Consider the following 15,983-nt stretch of genomic DNA (forward strand, 5'->3'; position numbering starts at 1 on the left):
TGTGTTGTCTGTGTATAGGAGCGCACAGGACGTCCTGATATCCTGAATATTTGACCCCATGTGGTAACTTGAGGACTGGGGTTTAGTTAAGAACATTCCACTCAAAACTAAAGATTAGTGATTAGTAAGCGGTTAGTGCTATTTAATTATAAATTGATAGTATACGTCTTACATTATGATATAACTGCAGAATGGATACAAGACCAGGGGAATCTACAAGGACTTCTGGGTTGGGTATGAAAAGTCAACTGTGAAAATGTCTACGCCAAAATGTCTACAGTAATAAGGTCGACACAGTTATATTTACTGTCATAATGTCTACATGGTCATAAGGTCGACACAGTTAAAATGTCGGCTTGAGCTCAGAGTTGGTTAAGCTGCTTGGGGGGGGGGGGGCATTATATAATGCAGTTTTAAATCTAGTGCTTTAGTCTACATTTTAATTGCAGACTTTACAACCCTGTAGACAATTTACCTGTTGACATTTTAACTGTGTCGACCTTATGCCCATGTAGACATTATGGGTCTGAGTCATTGAGGAGAGCAAAACAAGAAAAAAGGAGTACATTTGCTCCTGGACAAACGATGTTACAATGCAAGGGGTACAACTTAGTTTATTATCTTGCACGTAAGGAAAATATTGGCTGTTTTTTCATGTAGCACACAAATACTTGATAGATTTATTTTTACATTGAAATTTAAAAAGTCAATCTAGGACGTACCCTACCCCAAAAATAAATCTGTCCCCGCATTTTAAATTTACCTCCCCCTCCAATGTAACATAGTTTTGCCCAGGTGCAAATTTACTCATGGTGATTGACTACTCAAACTATTGAATAATTGTTATTTGCATAAATTGGTTATTTTGTTCTAAAAGTGTTTCATTCTGTTTCCCACTTGTTTATCAAGAGTGTGATGTGTAGTGAGTGTGCAGTTTCAGTAGGAGTGAAACATCCAGGCATGCCGTTTGTACTGCAAGCAACCGAGAAAAAGAACACTGCTACATGGAGTTTATGGCACTATGTACCGCACAAACCAAACATTTCCTACTGGGGAAACAACTCCTTTGTGCCCTCTGGGCCTTGTTGGATGCAGAGAGAAACAGGACCCTCACAAATACTGGGGTCATTGTTGCCAAATACAGGATGAGTGAGAGACAAAAAAACTGACCAACTTCCTAACGAGCATCAAGTCAACATTTGTGGTTTACAGATGGATCTATCACCATCCGAGGTAAATAAAGCCTATGGGTGGCAGTCGCTTTCAGATCATGAAACAATCCTGCAACTGCAAAGCCATGGTGGATCAAGCCAGTATGAGAACTTCAAACACTGCCAATGGTGATCCTAGAAAAAAAGGAAAACCGTTTGGTGATCTACACTGATAGCTTGTTATTCTTCAGAGGCCAAACAACATTGTTACCAAGTTGGAGAGCAAGTCGACATTTTGGAAAAGAGAAAACTTACTATTGGGCTAGACAAATACTAAAACTGTACTACATACGCAGAAGTGAGAAAGTGCCAACCAAGATAAATAATGCCTAACCAAGTAGGGCAGGTAGACTACAAAGAGATACCGCCAGGTCAGCCGACTGATCGTGCCAAGGAGCTGTAAGAGTTAATATTGTGTTGCGCTGGGCCTGTCTCTGTAGATTTGTGTGAGCTGGCTCATACATGCACAGTGGGACTGAAATGGCGATAACCGACAAGGGCAGGCTGGGCTGGGGGGCAGGGGGGCATCTGTCCCCTGGGCCGGTCCCACAACCGGCTATCTTGGGCTGGGTCACTGGGCCACCTGCATTTTTTTCTTTTAAAATAGGCTGCCTAGTCGAGTTTTGTCCTCCCGGGATGAAATTTGCCAGCCCTCCCCTGATAACCAAATAGGTAGAACAAGTACTGCACAAAAATGTGGATAAGCCCTGTCTCTTGCAAAAATGGCTTTTTGTTCTTTAGTTAATTGATCCCTAAACCTGGAACCATCTAAATTCACTCATATAAGCCTAGAGTCTACCAAACAATATAGTGATAACAGTACACTTTTAACTGCAAAAAATAGTCCATGTCTGTTATGGCCTACGACCACCTAGATGAGCTTTTAGAACAGAGAGGGTAGATTTCACCTATAACAGCCGCCTTTCCCGTAGAGCTTAATATGCTCACAGGTACTCAGATGCCCCCAGGTCTTAGACTCAGAGTAGTAAAAGCTCAGCAAAGATGGCCACAGCGCAGGTGGAATCAGGAGCGCTGGCCCAGGCTGGAGCGGATGGACAGAAGCAGGCCGAGGTCAGGGTCACAGGCAAATTGCGGAGTCCAGTAAACAAGCCAAACGGTCAGAGCAACTAGCGATGGTTCGGAGTCCAGGTAACAGGCAGAGGGTCATACACAGAAAAGCAATCCAAAAAGGTATACTCCAACACAGCACAGGAGCAGGTAAGCAAACTGAGTATCAGGACACTATAACCGGCAGGGAGGCTAAGCCCTCCCTGTCTTAAATACTGCTATTGGCCAATCAGGGAGCTAAATTAGCCCGCAGGCTTGGTGATGCGCGCCTGGCTGCTCTGAATTGCCGGGGAGCAAGCACAGTAATTTTCGGCGTCCGGCCATTGCCCTGGCAACGGTCGGGCCGAATCCAGGAAGTGACGTCCCGGTCGTCATGGAGACAGCCAGGACGCCGGGAAAAGGCAGGAGAGTCGCAGTGGTGCCCGCGGCCGCCGGGCTCCTGATACTGTCTGGGCAAGTAGCAAAGATATATGGATGCTGCATATCCCACATTGTGGTCAAGCAGCAGGACCCAATGAGTGATTGGATGGGCTGCTTCAAGAAATAGTAAGCCAAGACCAAGGAAGCAGCTTATTTGCCGAGTCTACTAGCAGTGGATCAGCGAGGACACTCACAGGATCAAACAGAAGACAATGTGACACTTCTGACATGACTGATTACTACTTAGTGGCTGTCACTCACAATGCTACAACATGGGTATAGAGACAACAGGCTATAAGACCTTATATTTTGCATAGTGATCAACCTTTTCCTGTTACGCTAAATTTGACTTTCTATTTCTTTAATAAAACCATGCAACGTAACAATACAGGAACTGAATACATATTAGGACCATGTCAGCAGCTCTTGGTTAGAACTGATCCTATACAAATCTATAGAGTGACAGGTACTGATCAGATTAATACAAACAGACTGTTACTATACACGTACAGTGATCAAACAAAAGAAGTTACATAGCGGGTAACTCAGTGGACTTAAGAACATTTAGTAATAAGTCTTTACAGCCAGAAATGACACACCTCATTACCAAATCTGTTCTACCTGCAATTTTTACTAAGAGTTGTAGCTATTATACATTGGTGGGCCAAGACATTTAGGGGAAGAGGGGATAATCTACAAAGGCCAATAACAGGTCAGCACAACCCACCCCAACATCAAAGGAATGAATGTAACCAAACGTCATGGTCCATCACTAATCACGTGCAAACTGTATTATTACTGAAACCTATAACACTGTGTAGTCATTTCATTGAGAAAACAATCAACATTTTCTCAATTCTTCTGGCCCATGTTACAAAACATCATTCAGTTCTAAACAGTCCAAGTTTTTCTGCCCTAAATGGTTTCTTCATCACTTTCAGCACAGTCTTGACAGCCATTCAAGGGGTTCTGCTATTTAGGATGATAAATGGTCCATACATCGAACACTAAGTGGTACAAATTTCTTACAGCTAATTATGTTTGTACCTCACCAGGAGAGAAAGAATTGGGCTCCACAACATGGAAACAAGAAGCGGTAATGCTAAGAGTTGCCACCATCGACGAATGTTTCCCAACACTGGTGACCCCCTCAAAAATAATTGCAACCTACGGTGGTAAATGTGATTGCGGACATTTAGAGGGCATTGTTCCTTCCCGACAATTGGAAATGTCTTAAGCTGCCTTCAAAATTCACATTTCTTCAACCAGTTTGACAAAGACCCCTCAGATGCTTTAAGCACTATCAAAGGACAATCAATTCAGTTTGGAAACGGTCGTCAGCAAAGCTGCTCTGCTATTCAATTGTGCAGTCAATCTTGTGGAGGAATGTTGAAAATCGCATTTTCACAGGACTTTCGCAAAGCGCAAGAAGAAACGTAAGACAAAAGGGCAAAAAAAATAAAGTCGGAGAAAACGATCAGTCCAGTTTTCATGCGAAAATAAAACATAAATTACTTCACTGTTTACTTTATATCAGAGTAGTGCAAAATGCTATCAAACGAGCCCCCACCACTCCACTTTCAGATGACACAGATGCCGAGGAGACAGGAGCCCCTGTCTAAACTTCTTAGCCCTTCTCCCAGCATGGGGTCTGCATGCTTTTCTCCTCCATTGTTCCGCAACTTCATAATGAAAAAAAAAGGAGGAGGAAAGAGAAAGTAAAAAAAAGAGAACAAAAGCTGTTGAAAAACATCCTTAATAACAAATTCTGAATAATTTAGCAGAAGGCTGAACAGAAGGGGGTAGGATGCACAAACTGCAAGTTTATCCGCGAGACAGGTCCTTCTTCGCTTTTTCATTTGAGAGTCGTCTCTTGGGAGTTTATTTTACCTGACCCAAAGCTATACGCTGAACTACGCTGAACACTTCTCGATAAATATGTTTATAACTGTCCTCCTCATGGCTTGTGTCTGGCCGACACTAGGATGGAGTTTACAGGTGGACTATTGTCCGTGCCGCCAAGCAGTAGAACATAAGGAGCGTGGTCTGGTAACTTCCCACCGTCACCCCAGACACCTTCATCACCAGAGACCCAGCAGGAGGCACCGTATGAGAGGTAAGAGTGGCCGCCAAGGGTAGTCTGAGTCTGACCCAAACCATCCAGCAATCAGAGCACAGTAGAAACTACACAGGTTGTAAACTCTTTGGAACATCAGTTGCATATTTGGAATTTCTTCCTCGAGTACTGCAGGGATACTGAGACATAGAGAAGAATACAACCTTCCGCAGTTTGTTCAAATGCAGAAAAATTAAACAAATCCATAATTGACTGAGGAAACCAAGGGCCTGGCCCAAATGTCTATAGTCAGAAGAAATGACTAATACTGTAAGCGCATCCTGTGGGATGTACTCATGTATTACTATAATACATTAATATTACCAAAGGTGTGAGAATACTTCCTGCTCTCCTCTGTTGTCCCTGAAACGCCTAGTAAAAAATACCATATCAGTGACTGGGGAATCATTTTTAAGACATTCACAATAGAAGCTACATAGAATGTACGCTCTTTGGGACAGAGGATCTGGCTTCTTAAAATATTTCATATGTCTGTTACTGATGTCACTGTAGTTAACAGGGCATATTATCATTGATATACCTACATAGACATGCTAGTGCGCATCTCTTCTTCATTTCGTTTTTCTTGTTTGTGGGACTCATTAAGCGATTGTGTTAAGTGTGTGTATGTATATTTATTTATTGGATTAACATTTATGTGTGGCTTTAATATTGCTTCTTTAATAACCATATGCTGAAGTCATTTAAATTGTTCAGTCTCTTTAAGATGCATGTATTAAATCATGCCTCACACCTCAACTTCATGGTGCAAAACTAGTCCGATTACTGTCAGACCCGCAGAGCCGTTTTTTACCTTCTCAATAAAGATTTTTCCATTTGTGAATAAACTCTCCTGGAGATTGTGGCTGAACCACTTTGTACACTAGTGCACCCACAAATACAGACATATAAGTGTAGGTGGATGCTCTGTGTCACGTACTGTAATGTTTGATTCCGGAACAAAGCACAAAAAATAAAAACAAAACACTTTCCGCATTGATAATTGTTTTTAGAAAAGTACAATTTATATCAGTGTAACAATATATAATATTTTGTAAATGAATACAACTATATAAAGTGAGTAGCATCCAATTAAATAAAAATATACAATTAGTGTTACAGTTACTCACTTTTATTTCATTTTCTTTTTGTCTCGAGTTACAGAACAACACTAGATCCATTTTATAACTAAGAACCATGCACTAAAGGCAAAAAATAAACAGCAATAATAGCGTCCATTTTGTTGAAGCTCAAGCTTATTAAAACAGGCATAACCCTCAAAAATTAGTCTTAGATTGCAGACAAAGTGTTATAGGGTTTTTTTATGCACCAACTGGGAGATTCCAGTCTGTGGGGGTTTCTGGGCAACGGGAATCCCCTTAAGTGAGACCAGGGGGTAAATGTATCAAGCTGAGAGTTTTCCGGCGGGTTTGAAAAGTGGAGATGTTGCCTATAGCAACCAATCAGATTCTAGCTGTCATTTTGTATAATGTACTAAATAAATGATAGCTAGAATCGGATTGGTTTTTCAAACCCACCGGAAAACTCTCAGCTTGATACATTTACCCCCAGGTCTTCACATTGCAAGGAACACCCCTACAAATACATCCCCGGTAAAATACTCTCACTCCAATGTTAGAGACTTTCTGAAGCAGGACTAAGGATATGTTTATAATGTTGAGCATTAGACTTGCAAGTGATCACTGCAACAGTCATATCCCTTGTGTGTAGCAGGTTACAGACATGGGACACATGCAGGAAGTGTCAGTACATTCATTTAACCAATGTGCACAGAACATAGTTTCTTCATAGAATGTTAGAACCAAACCCAAACCTTACAACCGTCCCGATTTCAGTGGGACAGTCCTGAATTTAGGGCTTTATCCTGCTGTCTGTCCCATGACACGTTTGTCCCGTGGGTGGGAATTTTTGAGTGAAAAGGAGGTAGCAAATGGTCAGCCTAGCGTTTTACAACTTTGGGCAGCCCTCTGGGGGCGTCACCATGCCTCCATCCGTCCCGCTACCGGCGACTTGCAATTTGGCAGGTATGCAAATCCACTATAGGTCACTGCATAATCACATACATTTGCATTTAGGGTAGCACGGTGGCTCAGCGGTTAGCACTTCTGCCTCACAGCACTGGGGTCATGAGTTCAATTCCCGACCATGGCCTTATCTATGTGGAGTTTGTATGTTCTCTCCATGTTTGTGTGGGTTTCCTCCGGGTGCTCCGGTTTCCTCCCACACTCCAAAAACATACTGGTAGGTTGATTGGCTGCTATCAAACTGATCCTAGTCTCTTCCTCTCTCTCTCTCTGTCTCTGTGTATATGTTAGGGAATTTAGACTGTAAGCTCCAATGGGGCAGGGACTGATGTGGATGAGTTCTCTGTACAGCGCTGGGGAATTAGTGGCGCTATATAAATAAATGATGACGATATTCCAGCATGGACTATATTGCTGGTATTTCTTGAATCACAAGCACATGCATATCCTTATTTACACACTTTGATGATGGTGATATTTAGCCATGATATGTAAGGAACACATACTTGACAACTTCCATCATCAACACTCCTGGAGATCAAGCAGTAATGGTGTCGCAAATTGCATCACTGAGGCCCCCGATCCCGTCCACTTTGCTAGGAAGTGGGCAGCAACCGGGAGAAATACCTCTTACCTCTTTGGGTTTATATTTTGTATACCACATTACTAACTTATCGTTTATACTATTCATGGTAATCGTATATAAAATACCTGGATTTACAAACGTTGGTTCATTATACATATGCATTTTACATATAGATTTATATAACTATCATTGCTATAGCAGTTGGCAGTTGGTTGCCTTTTGCTGTGAATTTTCTCAAACTTTGGCCACAGGTTGATTCCAACCCTGACAATAGTCTCATACTCTGGCTGGTGCAGCTCTGTTAATGTGTCTCACGCTCTGATTAAATAAAACTTTGCTCAGTCCAGGAAATGTTCTTATGATTGGATTGGCTACAGTGTTGTAAGTATTGGAATACTGAGTGGCACAGTGGTTAGCATTGCTACCTCACGGTACTGGGTCATGAGTTTGAATGTGACCACAGTCCCATCTGTGTAGAGTTTGCATGTTCTCTCCGTGTTTGCTTTGGGTTTCCTCCCATAAGGTAGGTTAATTGGTTGCTGACTAGTGTGTGATAGGGAATTCAGACTGGAAGCTCCAACGCGGCAGGGATTGATGTGAATGTTTATTTTCTGTACAGTGCTACGGAATATGCAGGTGATATATAACTAAATGATACTAAATAAAATTATTATTATACTGCAGAAGTGGTAGATGCCTTAAAATTATTCTACCACAATTGGAAACAAGAGTAAATCAATGTAAACACAACTGGGATATATACTGATCTGGCCCGAGATTACTACGGGGTGCTCCACCTATTGAGATGAGAGACTGACAACCTCCCTACCCTCAGATTAGAACCAGTAGGTATCCCTGAGAGTTACTGGTATAAGGACTGCTGTTGGACAGATGTCAGACACCCTCCGGCAGTCAACGGTCTACTTCCATGTAATGACGGCAGTGGTCAAATTAGAGTCAACACAAAATAAACACTGAGAGACGTTGTGACCTCTCGCCCTGATGTTTTTAAGCAGAGCGCAGCGCGGTTGAGCCCACGGCATGCACACTTTTTACGAGGGTCTAAAACTGGACACGACATTTCTGTATTTGGAAACTCTTCTCATTGTAGTAATATTTCCTGCCTTTTCTCTTCTATTACAAGTCATTGTGCCCCGAGGCTTTATCAGGCCGCCACGTTGACTTCCTGTTTTCAAGGACAGAGGACAATCTGGATTCTTCTTTGAATGGTCTTCAGGGGTGTAAAGTATTTGCCATCTAGATGATTAACGTCTTTCCTGTTCACACCACGCACACTTACTGAGATAAGATACAAATTTCCAGCTGCAATATCACCTCCATAGACCATAGTACAGTACATATGTCCCACAGATACAGTTTATCTTGTATTTAAGAAGCAGATGACATTTCATAACATATTAATATGTGAATAAGGTAAGATATGTACAGGTCTATGCTCCGTAACACTTGGGACTTAAGGTTTTGTCATAATTCGGAACACAATGAATAAAATATACTAAATTATATATAAAAGTGACCTGCCTTTTCCCACACTGCCCCTGACACTTCTCTCCTTTATCAGTGCTCCTCACAGTGATTGTAGGAGAAAACACTTAGTGATGAAGTCAAACAGTAGCAATAACCTCTACGAGCAGTGAGCAAAAATGAGCAAAGATTCTAACCATGAACATCCTGCAGAGACACCTGTAGAGCATTGAGTCATTCTGCATTTTCTTCCGTATTTAATGTTTCTCTGCATCTCCTGTCCGCTCTTCCTCTTTCACTGTGTTTAAGGATCTCTCCCTGCGGTCCTTGCACCAGTACACGTGATGCAGCGGCTCCAAGTCACAAGGTGACCAGCGGTGCTCTCTTATTCCAGACACTGTGTCGTGGCTCTCGTGCTCTTCCACAGCAGGGGGAGAGGACTAGACAGCGTGGCCCGCTGGAGAAAGACACCAGGTGGTGCAACGAGCACGCCCCATGTGTGCAGGCTGGACCGACAAGTGCAGGGGCTGGAGGTGGACCCCCCCTGACTCATGGGCCCGGATGCTCTGCACACCTACTCGCTCAATGATGTCACTGGTTCCTAGTGAGTGGATAGGCTGCATTCTCAGTGATGTCACTGGTTCCTAGTGAGTGGATAGGCTGCACGCTCAGTGATGTCACTGGTTCCTAGTGACTGGATAGGCTGCATTCTCAGTGATGTCACTGGTTCCTAGTGACTGGATAGGCTGCATTCTCAGTGATGTCACTGGTTCATAGTGAATGGATAGGTTGCACTCTCAGTGATGTCACTGGTTCCTAGTGAGTGGATAGGCTGCACTCTCAGTGATGTCACTTGTTCCTAGTGACTGGATAGGCTGCACTCTCAGTGATGTCACTGGTTCCTAGTGACTGGATAGGCTGCACTCTCAGTGATGTCACTGGTTCCTAGTGAATGGATAGGTTGCACTCTCAGTGATGTCACTGGTTCCTAGTGAGTGGATAGGCTGCATTCTCAGTGATGTCACTGGTTCCTAGTGAGTGGATAGGCTGCACGCTCAATGATGTCACTGGTTCCTAGTGAGTGGATAGGCTGCATTCTCAGTGATGTCACTGGTTCCTAGCGACTGGATAGGCTGCACGCTCAGTGATGTCACTGGTTCCTAGTGACTGAATAGGCTGCACGCTCAGTGATGTCACTGGTTCCTAGTGAATGGATAGGCTGCACTCTCAGTGATGTCACTGGTTCCTAGTGAGTGGATAGGCTGCATTCTCAGTGAGGTCACTGGTTCCTAGTGAGTGGATAGGCTGCATTCTCAGTGATGTCACTGGTTCCTAGTGAATGGATAGGTTGCACACTCAGTGATGTCACTGGTTCCTAGTGACTGCATAGGCTGCACTCTCAGTGATGTCACTGGTTCCTAGTGAATGGATAGGTTGCATTCTCAGTGATGTCACTGGTTCCTAGTGAATGGATAGGTTGCACTCTCAGTGATGTCACTGGTTCCTAGTGAGTGGATAGGCTGCATTCTCAGTGATGTCACTGGTTCCTAGTGAGTGGATAGGCTGCACGCTCAATTATGTCACTGGTTCCTAGTGAGTGGATAGGCTGCATTCTCAGTGATGTCACTGGTTCCTAGCGACTGGATAGGCTGCACGCTCAGTGATGTCACTGGTTCCTAGTGACTGAATAGGCTGCACGCTCAGTGATGTCACTGGTTCCTAGTGAATGGATAGGCTGCACTCTCAGTGATGTCACTGGTTCCTAGTGAGTGGATAGGCTGCATTCTCAGTGAGGTCACTGATTCCTAGTGAGTGGATAGGCTGCATTCTCAGTGATGTCACTGGTTCCTAGTGAATGGATAGGTTGCACACTCAGTGATGTCACTGGTTCCTAGTGACTGCATAGGCTGCACTCTCAGTGATGTCACTGGTTCCTAGTGAATGGATAGGTTGCATTCTCAGTGATGTCACTGGTCATTAGTTAATGGATAGGCTGCACGCTCAGTGATGTCACTGGTTCCTAGTGACTGCATAGGCTGCACTCTCAGTGATGTCACTGGTTCCTAGTGACAGGATAGGCTGCATTCTCCGTGATGTCTCTGGTTCCTACTGAATGGATAGGCTGCACTCTCAGTGATGTCACTGGTCACTATTGAATGGATAGGCTGCATTCTCAGTGATGTCACTGGTTCCTAATGACTGGATAGGCTGCATTATCAGTGATGTTACTGGTTCCCAGTGACTGGATAGGCTGCACTCTCAGTGATGTCACTGGTTCCTAGTGACAGGATAGGCTGCGTTCTCAGTTCCTTTTTAGGGGGAGGGAGATGGATTGGGGGGTGGTCTAGAGCCCAACCACCGCCCCCTCTATGTGACCACACCTCCTTTTGTGTGCATGCGCGGTGGCACAAAATTTGTTCCAATTTGGATCTGGTTCAGTGTTGGGAGGTATCAGTGATGTCTCTTGTGGATTTCAGAGGCCGCCTTCTCAGGGATGTTGTTGGCTAATTGCTCATGGTTAGTCTACAATGTGTATAAATAGGATCGTTCTAAGACAGTAGCTATAATTCTCACTTCTTAGGGCTTTTCTAGCAAATCTATTATAAGAGCTCATCACCTAATGTGTCCTGTAGAGATAACAGAAATAAACAGCACATTCTAGTCACTAATCTCCCTCCCTCCCGATTTATTAGAGTTTATTTACTAAATGATCATCTCATCATGAAATCAGATTACAGGCATTTAAACAAGCAGTTTTGCTACAAGTGCAATCATCCTGCAAGAAATGATTGATGTGTACACTGTCGGTGTGTCTGATCTGCAGCACACTGTGTGTCCCGGGCCTGTGTTTAGTTTCTCTCCTTTAATTAGACAGAGCTTTGATCTCCATGTTCCAGTCATTGATTTCTACAAGTGGGGATCAGATGATTACAGTAAACATATTTATAGCAGCCGGGTATATGATAGTACACTGTGCACACCATTCATAGCTCGTGCACACATACACACTGGTAAATGGGTAAAGAGCCTCACAACAAGCGCAACTTTAGACCATTTCATCGATGCATTTCTAACATTTTTTCATGCGCTTTCCATGCATTGCTCTCTTACCAGTACAATCTATGGTACAGGATTCGTGCGATAGCGCATGAGAGAGCTCTTGTGCAATGTTCAAATTTTAAAATGGAACAGTTGCAATTAGCCCATAATAAACCATTCATCCCATTTGTAATGCGGTTGGCAGCTGAGAAGCACACTTACAGCTGATAGGTGTGAGCAAGCACTTAAACGTGATGAATACATTTGACCAGCTTTGATTTAACTTGTGTCTGTGTAATGAGATAGGATCTCTTTTTCTTCCCTCCTAATAAACCTTACTGCAGTGTGTAGAGAATTTCATCAGCATCCTTTATTTACATAGTGGCAACATATTCTGCAGGGCTGTACACTTAGGACGTGCTATCACAACAATACCATGTAACAGACCATGAGAGAGCTTTGCTCACTAGCTCTAAGGCGATACAGAGGATAAATAGCGCTTGTTCTGTACTATGGATACTATATACCATAAGGATGACTTTGTTCTTTGGCTTCTTGATATGAAACATCCTCCCAGCTTGTTTCTCTGCTAGAACATAAAGGTGGTGATTTATGTAAATATGCTAAAATGAACCTACTCAAGCTAAATACATCTCTACCATGTTGCACCTGGGTACACCTCAACGCTAAATACGGATAAAAGTAACGTACAACTTAGTACTTGCACAGATCTTACACATTTCAGACACAACTCTGTAGTTATTGTACTGTGAATGCACTGATCCGCCTCTCGAAAACGCAGGAGGCTGCAAATGTTAGATACCTGCTGCTCAAAATACTGACTGAAACTGTGCGAATGTGCAACAAATTTTACATGAGACAAAAAAATAACAACATGCAACACTTAAATGCACTTGCATGCAACTGTGAATCAGGCCACGGACAGACAGTAGAGAGGATGTGGAGAGAGGGGCATAGATGAAAGAGGGGGGGTGTCAGATTAAAGTAGGGGACTTCGTAGCAGGGTACTTAGGGAGTTTAATGTACTTACCAGGGAAGGTGAATTTCAGGAAACCTTTAAAACTTCAGGTAGGAATAATTAAATATTCTTTATACAGTGCTATTTTGGTGGCGCTATATAAATACACTGTAGTTAATAAGTGTAGCATTTAGATGAAAAGGGTGGAGTTTGATGATTATTTACTAATAGGGCTACAGTATGTGTATTACTGGTTAGTACACATGCGTCTGCGTTTCATTTCACTTCGGTGATTTGGTTCTAGAATTCATTGGAATTTCTTGAATTGTAGAACAGTGAATTTGAAACTGTTCGGAGATTTATTTATTTTTTTAAAAACCCATTAATATACTTTTTAATAAATTAAAAATATTATCTAAATAGTATGAAAAAAATTAAACACACTAATTTGACCAAGAAAAGTGAACTGCAAACATTGGTGGTGAACGTGAGCTGCAAACAAACCCACAGTCTGGGTCTATTAGTTACTGAACCTCAAACATGTTTGGGGCCTATGAACCAGTGAAATTTGATTAGATTTACAAACACTTATTACATTTGTGAATTTACCACCAAGTGTGACAGAAGGTTGTTTCGTCCTGTCTGTAATGTAATTATATATATATATATATATATATATATATATATATATATATATATATATATATATATATATACACACACACACACACACACAACAGTATGGGAAGAATATTTTATTTTCAGATAACCTTTAGATATGTCAATCTTTTTTGTGTTTTATAAAGTATCCCTCCTATCCTTTAAATGTGCTGTTATTGTGTTACAGGAGGACAATAGCTAGCAGTCAGTAATGGAACGATGATAGATGTCAGGGGGGGGGGGGGGGGATGATGCCACAACAGACCCTTAGAAATTGAGGTTAACCAGTAACTTTGAATTGTTTCTTGCTCTGTGCTGGGAGGGACCTGGGTCACGGGCTGACAAGCAGCAGCTTTTCTGGGAGGAAATAGGAAACAGGACTCTTAGTGGTAGCAGAGGGATCATTGTCATACAGCCCAGGAATGTGACCTGCTGCCTGGAAAGGAAGAACAGGATTTTGGTGACTCGGGACAGCGGTCCAGGACAGACATGTCTCCCTGTTGGGGTCTCTACCTAGTGATTATAGTGTGTGCGGCAGAGACTGAGCTGCTACAAGGTGAGTACTCTCATGGGTGTAATACGATGCAGGGAGTCTAGAATCCCAATATTTGGGACATTTGTTTGTGACGACGTATACTGGCCTTATATCATGATCTAGATATACAATGCTGGGAGTGAAAAGATTCTCAGAGGGAGATGTGCTGTGCTGCTGGGGGAAGATACGTTCTTATTGTATAATGCTGGGAGTGAAGAGATTCTCACACTAGGTCACACTATACTGCTGGGAGTCTAGAAAGTTTAATTATGGTGGTGATGGCTCTCAGAGGGAGATGTTCTGTGCTGCTGGAGAAGAGACGTTCTCATTGTGTAGTGATATAATGCTGGCAGTGAAGAGATTCTCACATGTCATTATGTGCTGTGTGGAGTGGTCACTCACATGCAGCAATGCTCGGAGTGTAGAGATTCCCAGTTTGCTGATGACTTCTGACTGAAGTGAACATGACTGGCTATATTTGCGTTTGGAGTGTATATATGGATGCCCCCCTCCTCCAATAATAGTGTGAGATTGTGAATATGCTACATAATTACGAAGGACGAGAAACAATATCTAAATACAGTAACACAGGAGGTATAACGGCAGATCCTGTTATATTAAACAAGAAGCTGGGACACCTTTTTCATAAATGATCCCAGTAAAAATACCACATTGCTAAATGCAGTAAACCTGGAAACATTGTGACCCAGGAGTCTTGTGTGCAGCCCCCCAACCAATGTTACCTATTGATGTAACTATCTCATTATTATTACATATGAATAAAGCATCATGTATGCTGGATGTCCCGTCAGGTCAGGCCTATGTGCAATGATATTATAAAACAAACACTTACTACTGTTACGATTTTTAATTTGCTTTTTCCATTTAACAAACTAATTTGCAGATAATTAGTTTTGTAACATTTTGTTTAGTGTCTGATTACATGACAAAGCTGTGAAGTCATTTTGGTGGATTCTTTGTGTCCCAGGGCTAAACGTAACCCTCCTCTGCTCCACTGTTGTGTTGTGTGAGCGGCACATCTGCCTGGTGTGACAATTATACACAATTAGCAAATGCACAACTACAATCCATCCATGGAAGTTATAACACAGAGCGTAACATCCCCTTGTCATTGTGGATACCAGCCCCCGGCTAGTCGGCGCATGGCTGTGAGACACGTCCCCCACCCCCAAGGTTGAAGACCCCTGGTGTGGCCACTATGTTCATCCCAGTATAATGGAATGACCGCTGCCCAATACAACAAAAGTGTGTAAATAAGGATATGCATGTGCTTGTGATTCAAGAAATACCAGCAATATAGTCCATGCTGGAATATCGTCATCATGTATTTATATAGCGCCACTAATTCTGCAGCGCTGTACAGAGAACTCACTCACATCAGTCCCTGCCCCATTGGAGCTTACAGTCTAATTCCTTAACACACACACACACTAAGGTCAATTTGATAGCAGTCAATTAACCTACCAGTATGTTTTTGGAGTGTGGGAGGAAACCGGAGCACCCGGAGGAAACCCACGCAAACACGGGGAGAACATACAAACTCCACACAGATAAGGCCATGGTTGGGAATCGAACTCATGACCCCAGTGCTGTAAAGCAGAAGTGCTAACCACTTAGAGTGCCAGCCCCTAACTGTCTGTAATTTTAGTGCGGTATAAATGTACAGACCCCTGACTAGTTTCTATAGGACACAATGACATTTTCCAGTGTGCCAGGTTATATTAATGCTCCTGGGGGTATTCTGTACACCTCCTTGTGCTGAGAAGAGGCTATCACTCATTTTACTGCTTGACTGAGCCAAGCTCTTTACCATCGCCT

General features: G+C 42.8%; 1 protein-coding gene across 2 annotated transcripts in view; it reads left to right on the plus strand.

Moving 5' to 3' along the window:
* The first annotated feature begins 4,314 nt into the window (after positions 1-4,314).
* Positions 4,315-15,983, plus strand: part of ROBO4 (roundabout guidance receptor 4) — a 70,088-nt gene continuing 58,419 nt past the window's right edge. The window contains exon 1 of one of the 2 annotated variants that reach the window (XM_075190392.1): positions 4,315-4,815. In XM_075190392.1, the coding sequence (XP_075046493.1) occupies positions 4,638-4,815 (178 nt within the window). In that variant the 5' untranslated portion in view covers positions 4,315-4,637. Of the gene's footprint in view, positions 4,816-13,927; positions 14,166-15,983 lie in introns of those variants that run through there. The other variant, XM_075190393.1, reaches the window with a different exon arrangement.

This window comes from Mixophyes fleayi, chromosome 11 (genome assembly GCF_038048845.1).
Source record: "Mixophyes fleayi isolate aMixFle1 chromosome 11, aMixFle1.hap1, whole genome shotgun sequence".
Lineage (NCBI taxonomy): Eukaryota > Metazoa > Chordata > Amphibia > Anura > Limnodynastidae > Mixophyes > Mixophyes fleayi.